The 11,043-nt window shown below is 43.8% G+C and overlaps 1 protein-coding gene across 2 annotated transcripts in view; it reads left to right on the top strand.

Moving 5' to 3' along the window:
* Nucleotides 1-7,457, top strand: part of Anapc5 (anaphase promoting complex subunit 5) — a 32,047-nt gene extending 24,590 nt beyond the window's left edge. For both annotated transcript variants that reach the window (XM_041648208.1, XM_041648209.1), the window contains exons 12-17: nucleotides 1,293-1,367; nucleotides 3,819-3,940; nucleotides 4,751-4,858; nucleotides 4,938-5,085; nucleotides 6,322-6,484; nucleotides 7,127-7,457. In XM_041648208.1, the coding sequence (XP_041504142.1) occupies nucleotides 1,293-1,367; nucleotides 3,819-3,940; nucleotides 4,751-4,858; nucleotides 4,938-5,085; nucleotides 6,322-6,484; nucleotides 7,127-7,338 (828 nt within the window). In that variant the 3' untranslated portion in view covers nucleotides 7,339-7,457. The remainder of the gene's footprint in view (nucleotides 1-1,292; nucleotides 1,368-3,818; nucleotides 3,941-4,750; nucleotides 4,859-4,937; nucleotides 5,086-6,321; nucleotides 6,485-7,126) is intronic.
* The last annotated feature ends 3,586 nt before the right edge of the window (nucleotides 7,458-11,043 follow it).

The raw sequence follows: 11,043 nt of genomic DNA on the forward strand, positions 1-11,043 counted from the left end.
ATTTCTAACCATGCAGTTAGTATTGTACATATTTGACAAATTTATTATGCATAGTTATTTTGGGTTCTTCTATTTTTGGGGGGGGGGTTCTTCTATTTTTTTTATATTTAGGTATAAAAGAGACTTGGAAGGAAATATACCAAGCAGGTCTGTGATTGTCTTTGAGATGGATTATAAGTAACTGGGTTTTGGGGCTGGAGGAAGTGGCTCAGCTGTTAAGAGCACTGACTGCTCTTCCGGAGGGCCCAGGTTCAATTCCCAGCACTCACATGATAGCTCACAACGATCTGTAAATCCAGGATCCAACACCCTTGCAATGACATACATGCAGGAAAACCACTAATGTGTACAAAATAAAAATAAATTATTAAAAAAGAATTCTAAAAAAAATAAGTAACAGGGTTTTTTGAGATGAATATTACTTCTTGTGACCCTGGCTGCCCTGGAGCTCACCAGGTAGGAAAACCTGGCCTGGAACTCAAAACTGTTGTTTTGACTCTGCCTCCTAAGTTCTGGCATTGCATCCATGAGCCTCCAGGCCTACTATAATTGGTCTCATTTTAAGTTTTTGTTTTTCCTCCTAGAAAGAACTTTCCTTGCCTGTCTTCAAAATAGCTTTTAAGTCAGGCATAGTGGTATACTCCTATAGTTTTGGCACTTGGGAGGTAGAGGCAGGAAGAACAGAGTTCATGGCCAGGCTTAACAACATATTGCCTTCTAGGCCAGTCTAGATTACAATGAGACCCTGTCTTTTTTGTTTTTGTTTTTGTTTTGTTAAGACAGAATTTCTCTGTATAACAGCTCTGACTACCCTAGAACTCAATCTGTGGACCAGGCTAGCCTTGAACTTCTAAATATCTGCCTGCCTCTATCTCTCGAGTGCTGAGATTAAAGGCCTGTGCCACCACTGCCAGCTGAGACCCTGTCTTCTTCAACATGAGGCTAAGTGTAGACATTTCTTGAATGGATTTTGTTCTGTGGTATAGCTAACACCTGTGTAAATTGTGTCTGTATGTATTTGAACCCAGTTGTGTGCAGAGTTTGATAATTATATTTACAGAAAGCAGTTTTTACAATTAAAGTTCACATTTTAACAAGGAAAAAAAAGATTTAAGAGAAAGTGTGAAATTCATTAGAATGTATAGAAAAGAGATAACTTACTGTGACATGCAGCCCTCTGTGAGTATTCTAGCTTGCTGATGAAGATCAGGTAGATCACGTGAACCTGTTGGGCGTGTGAGCAGGTATAACTTTGGTTCTGGTATGTTAATCAAATCACGCTTTTCTTGTAGGGTTGTTTCGCTGCTGCTGCTGAAGTATTAAAGCATTTGAGGGAGCGATTTCCACCCAACAGTCAGCATGCCCAGGTAATCTGCCTTTTGTGCCAATGGGTTTACTTCTGAAAAGAATGCTTTTACATTCAGTGGTGGCACACGCCTTCAATTCCAGCACTCAGGAGGCAGAGGCAGGTGGATCTCTATGAGTTGGAGGACAGCCTGGTCTAAAACAGTTCTGGGGACAGGCTCCAAAGCTACAACCCTGTCTTGAAAACAACAAGCAACAAAAAAAAACCCAAACAAACAAAAGCACGTGGGGGGGGGGGGCGGACGGCATTTTAGAGTCTTCCCTCAGAAAAATATTAAGCTACAAAGGAAATTGTTGTTCTTGCACAGGACCTGAGTTTAGCTGCCAACTCCCATGTCAGGCAGCTCACAATCACTTATAACTACAGCTCTAGGGGATCTGATAACCTCTTCAATACTCTGCAGGCACTAGTACCCGCATGTTAATATCCACACACAGACACATAAATACATTAAAAAAGAAAACAAAACAAGTGGGGAGTATATGTTGTCGTTTACTCTTTATTCTTTGGGGGACCCGCCACCCAACTCCCAAGTAAATCACACTCAGAGGCTTATTCTTCCTTATAAATGCCCATCCTTAGCTTTTCTTAACTTCAATTATCCCTTCTATCTTTTTTCCCTGGGATTTTGCCTTTTTCTTTTTCTGTATACTCTTCTTTACTTCTCTGTGTCTTGCTGGGTGGCTGGTCCCTAAAGTCTTCTTTTGCTCCTCCATCCTCTTTTCTCTCTTCTACTTCTATTTATTCTCTCTGCCTGCCAACTGCCCCCTCCCATTCCTTCTGCCTTGCTGTTGACTGTTGAGCTCTTTATTAGCCCTATCAGGTGTTTTAGACAGGCGAAGTAAACGCAGCTCATGGAGCTAAACAACTGTAACGTAAAGAATGCAGCACATCTTTGCATCACTAAACAAGTGTTCCACAGCACAAACAAATGAAACCCGTCCTCAAATAATATTCCACAACAGGATGTCTTTTCTCACACTAATGGGAGGCAGAGACAGGCAGATCTCTGATAATGAAGCCAGCCTGGTCCATGTAATGAGTTCCGTGTCATCCAGGGATACATAGTGAGCCCTGCCTCAAAAAACAAAGCAAACCAAGCTCAGGCCAGGGATGTGACTCAGTTGGTAGTGTGCTTGCCTAGCTCACACAAAGCTTGAGTTCTATCCCTGGCACCACATAAATTGAATGGGATGGTAGATGCCTATAAGTCCAATATTCAGGAGCTGGAGGCAGGATGGACTATCAGAAGTTTAAAATCATGGGCTGGGGACGTAAGCTCAGTGACAGAACCCTTGCTTAGCATCTTCAATGCCCTGGTTCAATCACCAGTACCAAACAGACACACACAGAGACTCACATGTTCACAAGCAGGTTCTAGCAAGATATCTCAGTGGTTATAAGAACACTTACTTGTGCCGGGCGATGGTGGTGCACGCCTTTAATCCCAGCACTCGGGAGGCAGAGGCAGGTGGATCTCTGTGAGTTCGAGACCAGCCTGGTCTACAGAGCTAGTTCCAGGACAGGCTCCAAAGCCACAGAGAAACCCTGTCTCTAAAAACCAAAAAAAAAAAAAAAAAAAAAAAAAGAACACTTACTTGTGTTGTAAAAGACCTGGGTTTAGTTCCGTCATCTATATGGCAGCTCACAACTTCTGAGACTATAGCTCCAGAGGATTCAGCACCCTCTTCTGGCCTCCAAGGGTGCTAGCTGTGCAAGTGGGGCACTTACATATATAAAGGCAAAACTCTCATACACAAACTAAAAATAAATATTTTAAAAGTTCAAAGTCATCCAGGACTGTATGTACATTTTGAAGCTAGCCTGCAACACATGAGACTCTGTCTCAAAATTAGAAACCAAACAACCCTATTCTGTATATTGTTTAAGGGTATTATAAAAGTATAGGAAACATGAATGGGAATGGCAGACAACAGATCAAGTGCCTAGTATGGAAAACAGGAGGGAAATAGAATTTGCTGAGAACTTCAGTAGAATTTAAGACCATTAAGACCATTGTGCCTTTACAAAGCACAATGAGCTGATAAAATGGACATGTGTTTTGTGTGTGTTTGTTCTTCACAGCAACATCTGCATGGTTCAGGCTGGCCTTGGACTCTTGATCCCCTGCCTGCTTCCACAAGTGCTGGAATTGCAAGTGTTTCCCACCACTGAATGTGGGCTTCTCTTTGCTTTTTTTTTTTACTTGCTTGTAACATTAGATAGATAGATAGATAGATAGATAGATAGATAGATAGATAGATGATAGATAGATGATAGATAGATGATAGATAGATTAGATAGATAGATAGATAGATAGATAACCTCAAATGAAAATGCATGTATGTGAATTGTTAGGATGTTTGCTAAACAAACCAATATACTTTGATATTGCCATTGAACAATAATGTGAATATTTTTCTTTTTGTCTTTAATTCTTTTTTCTTATTAGTTATGGATGCTGTGTGATCAAAAAATACAGTTTGACAGGGCAATGAATGATGGCAAATTCCATTTGGCTGATTCACTCGTTACAGGAATCACAGCGCTTAATGGCATAGAAGGTGTATACAGGTGAGAAAGCTGTCGCCACAAAACCTGGAGCGGATTCCAGGTCTTCTGCAAGAGAAACAAGTGCTTTTCAATGCCGAGCCTCTCCAGAATGTTTTTAATAGCTTTATATTCACTGTGCTTTTGTGTGCGCATTAATTTGCTTTCAGCTTTAACTGAAAAAGTCAAGGCTTTTTTTCTGTTTCATTTAGGAAATAAGAAAATAGATAATCAGTAGCTAGGTCTGTTAGCACATGCCTTGAATCCCAGTGCTAAGGAGGCAGAGGCAGATGGATCCCTGGGAGTTCTAGGACATTCTGGTTTATATAATGAGTTTCAGGATAGTCAGAGTGCACACATTAAGATTATAGAACAAATTTTAGGAGTTAGTTCTTTTCTTCCACTATGTGGGTCCCAGGGATTGAACTCAGGTCACCGGACTTGAAGAGAAGTGCCTTTGCCTCTTCAACTTTCTTGCTGGTCCAGTTAGACTTCTCTTCTGTGCATATGCATATCCATGCATCAGCTGATTTTCTGAGGCAGGGTCTCTTGCTGGCCTCGGATTTGCTGAGTAGCTGAGGATGTCTTTGAGTTCATCCTCTTGTCTCTGATCTGTTAAGATCACAGTCGGTGGTAGCAGCTACTGTTGCTCCTTTTCAGTTTCTACCTCCTCCTCCTCTTCTTCCTTTTCTTTTAACAAAATTAAATCAGGCAGTTTTCCCCTTTAGAGGTTAGCAGTCTTGCTGAGGAAATAGAGCCTTGATCCCAAAATGGTTATACTTGAAGCGCTTGCAGACATCTGCATAACCACCCCTGTTCGTTTGGTTGTTTCAGAAAAGCTGTTGTAATGCAGGCTCAGAACCAGATGACAGAGGCACACAAACTTCTACAGAAGCTGCTGACATACTGTCAGAAACTAAAGAACACAGAGATGGTGATCAGGTAAGTAGTCTCTCAGGTGTCTTACTGGTGGGGTGTGTGGCGGTGGATCTTTTCATCCCATTTTCCTTTCTGTGGTCAGCGTCCTCCTGTCAGTGGCAGAGCTGTATTGGCGATCTTCCTCTCCGACCATTGCCATGCCTGTGCTCCTGGAGGCTCTAGCCCTCTCCAAAGAATACCGGTTGCAGTACTTGGCCTCTGAAACTGTGCTCAACTTGGCTTATGCCCAGGTAAGCCAGTTTGGTTTTTCCTGTAGGGGACTGTGGAATGAGGGTGTGTTACATTTATGTGTATTTGTATATGTTTATGTATGTGGGGTGTGTGTGTGTGTACATGTAAGTGCCAAAGTCGGCCTTAAATGTCATTTATTAAGAGCTGGCCACCTGTGGGGGGGCGACAATGTTTAGCTTTATATCAATAGTGCAACATTATATGTACTTTTTTGAGGCAGGGGTTGAGACAGCATTTCTCTGCATAGCTCTGGCTGTCCTCAAACTCACTCTGTAGACCAGGCTGGCCTGGAACTCACAGAGATCTGCCTGCCTCTGTCTTCCAAGTATTAGGATTAAAGGCATGTGCCACTGCCGCCCAGTTTATATGTATGTTATTTTTTTTTAATATTTATTTATTTACTTATTATGTATACAATATTCTGTCTGTATGCCTGAAGGCCAGATGAGGGCGCCAGACATCTTTACAGATGGTTGTGAGCCACCATGTGGTTGCTGGGAATTGAACTCAGGACCTTTGGAAGAGCAGGCAATGCTCTTAACCACTGAGCCATCTCTCCAGCCCCATGTATGTTATTTTTTAAGATCCGGTCTCTGTAACCCAGGCAAGCCTCAAACATATGGCACTCCTGCCTTGGTCTCGCTAGTCTGGGGACTAGGTATCCATCGCCAAGTCCTTCTCTATGATGTTTAGATTATTCTGAATGTACAGTTCCTTCCCTCCTCTCTGGTGCTGGGGATCAAATTAGGAAGTAAGAGTCATCACAGGCTTCTCCCAACATGTCTGTCATTACTAAGTCTTTTTGTAAAGATAAAACTTTAAACCCCAGCTAGGTGGTGCCTGCCTGTAATCTCATCACTAGGTGGTGCCTGCCTGTAATCTCATCACTTAGAGGCAGGTTGGAGAACGACTGCGCCTGCGTTTATGACGCCTGCCCAGGCTACACAGGGAGTTGCGGTTCAGCCTCGTCTACAATAGTAAGGTCTTATCATAAACAAAAGAAACCCAAATAAGGCAGTACAAAAAGGAAGGACTAGGACAAAGCTTTCTATAATCTGAATGACCACTGCTGGATTTCTCGTAGAAATCATTTTGTGTGCCTGTACTCTCTAGTAGTGTGCTGTTTAGGATGAGGTAGCCTGTGTCATGGAGAAGATAAGTCAGATAACCATTCAGGAGAAAACACCCAGAACCTAGGCCTTCTTGGTAGTGGACACAGCACATTTCTCTTTCAGCTCATCCTTGGAATCCCAGAACAAGCTTTAACCCTTCTCCACATGGCCATCGAGCCCATCCTGGCTGATGGGGCTATCCTGGATAAAGGCCGTGCCATGTTCTTAGTGTCCAAGTGCCAAGTGGCTTCAGCAGCTTCCTATGATCCAGTGAAGAGAGCAGAAGGTAGGAGCTGTATGAAGGTTGTTGGGTTGGTCAGCAGTTGCACCTGCCTGCTGCCATTTCACCAGCCCTGGCATTCTAATTATTGTAAAATTTGTTTATTTTATGTGTACATGTATTTATATGTATGTACCACATGTATTCCTGGTGCCATGAATCCCCTGGAACTGGAGTTACAAACAGGTGTGAGCTGCCTTGTGGGTTCTGGGGATTGAACCTGGGTCCTTTGAACCGTCTCTCCAGTCCAGCATGCTAATTTTTAATGTTAAAAGAAATCAAGCAAAACTTTGCATAGTATGGTGTTTTTCCATATTTTAATGAGTGGAACGTATAAGAATACCTACTATAGGGGGCTGGAGAGATGGCTCAGTGGTTAAGAGCATTGACTGCTCTTCCAGAGGTCCTGAGTTCAATTCCCAGCAACCATATGGTGGCTCACAACCACCAGTAATAAGATCTGGTGCCAACTTCTGTCTGCAGGGATACATGCAGGCAGACCATTGTATACATAATAAATAAATCTTTAAAAAAAAAAGAATACCTACTATATGGTGACTCTAAATAGCAAATTTTGAAAATTGAAATTGTTAAATGTTGATTTCCCTCCCATTCTCTCCCCCACACCCACCCCACCCCAATTATCAGCTCTGGAGGCTGCAATCGAGAACCTCAATGAAGCCAAGAACTACTTCGCAAAGGTCGACTGTAGAGAGCGAATCAGGGATGTTGCTTACTTCCAGGCTAGACTGTACCATGCCCTGGGCAAGACCCAGGAGAGGAACCGGTGTGCCATGATTTTCCGGCAGCTGCATCAGGAGTTGCCCTCCCATGGGGTGCCCTTGATTAACCATCTCTAGAAATGACTCCCTGCTGGCTGTTGTGTGGCTATCGTCACACTCTGGGCTTATTCATGTCCCTCCCTGTCCTTAAGTAGTGATTGTTACATGTTATCTTGCCAATAAACTGTTTTGGTCCATTTGTCTGAAGTGTTTTTCTGGGTTGAACTGCCAGTATCTTTGTAAGAACTGTGTGTATCCTCTCAAGAAATCTGCTTATATGGGGCTTGGTGGCACAGGCTTTGATCCCAGCACTCGGGAGGTAGAAGCAGGCTGATCTACATGGTCTGCATAGGGAGGTCAAGGCTAGCCAGTGCTACAGAAAGAAGGCAAGTGTGAGGACCTAAGTTTGGAGTCCAGACGCACATAAAAGTGGGGGAGGCATGGCTGCTGTCTGCTATCCCAGCACTCAGGAGACGGGATTGCCCAAGCAGGCTGGCTAGTGAGAATAGCAGAGTCGGGGAGAGAACCTGAGGCTCAGTCAAATGGAGACTGATGGAGAGGAAACCTAGCCTCAGTCCCCTCCCCTCCCCTCCCCTCAGATATGCACACAGGCACATGAGCCCTCGTGTGGCCACAAGGTTGCTTTAAAAAGAATGTTTAGGGCTGGCAAAAATGTGTCATTGGGTAGGATGTGTCATAGGAGCTTGCCACACAGATCAGACACCTGAATTGTATGCCCTCAACCCATATAAAAGATGGAAGGAGCCGGTTGTGGTGGCGCACACCGGTAGGATTTGCTGAAGGAGGCAGAGGCAGGAGGATCACGAGTTCGAGGCCAGCCTGGGCTACACATTTAAAAAAAAAAGATGGAAGGAGAAAACCAACTCCATAGAGGTGTCCTTTGGCTGCCATGTATGTGCCTGCATGTTCTAACACACGTCACACACATCCCTGATAAAAAGGTCTTCTAGTTTGTTGTGGTTTTTGTTAGTTTTTTCCAGTGTAGAGAATCTAACCTAGGACCTGGCACATGCTGGGCAAGTGCTCTGCCACCCAGCTATATCCCAGCCCTCAGCAGGCTTTCACAAGGCTTGGGTTTGCTTCTGCAGCTTCCCTTTCTGCCACCCCGGGCCAGTTCTTGTGTTTGGTGTTCAAAACAGGGTTTCTCGTGGAGCCTTGGCTGTCCTGGAACTCGCTCTGTAGACCAGGCTGACCTCAAACTTAGAGATCCTCCTGCCACTGCCTCCTGAGTGCTGTGATTAAAGGTGTGTGCCACCATCACTGCCTGGCCAGGAGAAGGTATCTTTATTTATTTTATGATATTAAAACCAATAGCATATTTTGCAACCAATTATTTTTTTTTGTTCTACATGCATGTGCTTTTCTGTATGGAAATGAGAAGTTATGGTAATTCTTAAGACATTCTTAGAAATTCAGAAGAAAATAATTATAGAGGAGAGGGTCTGAGGCTTGGAAGGACCTAGAAGCTGTCAAACACTGGTTTACGTCGCCAACCCTACAGTTAAGCAGAGACATCTATCGTCTGTTCCTGTGTTCATGAATTTCCTCTTATTGACACAGGGAAATGCCTGCATTTCAAGGCCAAAGCAGCCCACACCCAAACAGCTCTCAAAGCCACAAGGAACCAACCAAATTTTGCAGCTTCTGTCATTGGCTCTTTCTCTGTTAAATTTAAACTTCCTAATGAGAAACAGTTTCTCTCTGAGGCAGTGAAAAACAACTCCATCCGCCAGAGAGCGTTTGCTGGGCAAAGACAGCTGCTTTGGAAATGGGCTCCGGGTAGACTCAGAGATACTAATTGGAGTGTTGATGTTTGAAAATCTTTCCTTTAGTTTCTGTGGAAGTTGTATTTATAGAAATGAAATCACAATAATGGCTGTGTAGTAGAAAAAAAAGCCAGAAACGATAGTGAGTTGTTTATTTTATTTTATTTTATTTTTTTTTGGTTTTTTGAAACAGGGTTTCACTGTAGTTTTGGTTCCTGTCCTGGAACTAGCTCTTGTAGACCAGGCTGGTCTCGAACTCACAGAGATCCTCCTGCCTCTGCCTCCCAAGTGCTGGGATTAAAGGCGTGCACCACCACTGCTCTGCTCTTGGTTTGTTTTTCTTAGACATGGCTCAGGCTGACCTCAGACCCGGATCTTGCTACCTCAGTCTCCCTGGAGTGCTAGGTAAATGGGTGTCTGATTCCTGTTTGTGAGGTGGGAAGGCAGTGCTGGGGTGATGCAGCGCCTTACACGTGCTCCACCACCAGCCCTGTTACTAGCCATTGTGTAGCTGACTCCATCCCATCAACATAAAAACTCAGGGCTGTCAGGATGAATCAGCAACTGACTGGAATTTGTAGGGCTGCGTGAAAAGTAAAAATGAGAGGTTTCTTGTATAAAAATCCCTGGTGTTATGCTGTAGCTCAGTAGTGCATGAGGATCTGGGATTTATCTCCAGTGCCCTTTCTCCTAAAAAAAAAAAAAAAAAAAAAAAAATCCTGTAAAAGATAAAAAAAAAAAAATGGGGGCTGGAGAGATGGCTCAGTGGTTAAGAGTATTGCCTGCTCTTCCAAAGGTCCTGAGTTCAATTCCCAGCAACCACATGGTGGCTCACAACCATCTGTAATGAGGTCTGGTGCCCTCTTCTGGCCTGCAGACATACACACAGACAGAATATTGTATACATAATAAATAAATAAATAGAATTTTTAAAGAAATCCCTTAAAAAAAGAAAAATGGCAACAGTAGTCCTTGGTTTTTTGAGACAATGTCTCACTCTATAGCCCTTGCCAGCCTAGAACTTACTGTGTAGACCAGGCTGGCCTCAAACAACAGAGATCTGCCTGCCTCTGCCTCCCGAGTGCTGGGGAAAAGGCGTGCACCGCCACCACCACCCGTTGCACTGCTACATCTTAGATCTGAGGCCTTTCTGAGCACAGCCAGGTCTGCCTTCACCCACAAGGTCACCTGTCTGGCTGACTTCATCTTGGCAAGGAAGAAGTCCCCGAATCCAAAGCTAGCGAGCAACCTGTTGTTCCCAGCTGTCTGTGACTCAGCCTCCTAAGCTGGTCTCCAGGAGGAGATAGTAAGTCGAATGGAAGAGTGACCCCAAAACACAGAACTCTCTGGGTGATAGTTAACCAATGAAGTGTGTGGTGGAAGGGAGTTGGTACTTAATGCTCTATATAATGGCATGATTCCAGGGGTTTCACATCAAAGGTCTCAGAACGGGTTGTCTGGTTAAATGGAAAGGGGGTCTGGTGAGAAAGGAATTAAAGTTTTATAGTCATTATCATTTATGTCTCTTCCACAGGCCTTCAGAAACTGTCCTCAAAGGAAAGGGGAACCCGAGTGGGCACTCTACTTAGCAGATTTGGTGGTGTGCTTCTTGACCTGAACGAGAATGGGTAACATTTACAGAGTGGTTAAGAGCACTTGCTCTTCCAGAGGACCCAAGTTCAGTTCCTAGCTCCCCCAATATTAGGCAGCCCACAACTGCATTTAACTATAGCTCCAGGGAATACAAGGGTGCCTTTTAGGCATCTGCACACATGTGACACAGATATATAAATAAAAATATTTTTTTTAAATTTTGAGACAGAGTCTCTCTCAGGTTTTTTGAAACTGGGTCTCTCTGTGTAATAGCCTTGACTGTACTGGAACTCACTTTGTAAACCAGGCTGGCCTCAAACCCACAGAGATCTGCCTGCCTCTGCCTCCCAAGTGCTGGGCTTAAAGGTGTATGCCATCACTGCCTGGCACAACAGTCTTAAAA

This window comes from Microtus oregoni, unplaced genomic scaffold (genome assembly GCF_018167655.1).
Source record: "Microtus oregoni isolate MIOR12 unplaced genomic scaffold, Mior012 000003F_ref0000135, whole genome shotgun sequence".
NCBI classification, from domain to species: Eukaryota; Metazoa; Chordata; class Mammalia; order Rodentia; family Cricetidae; genus Microtus; species Microtus oregoni.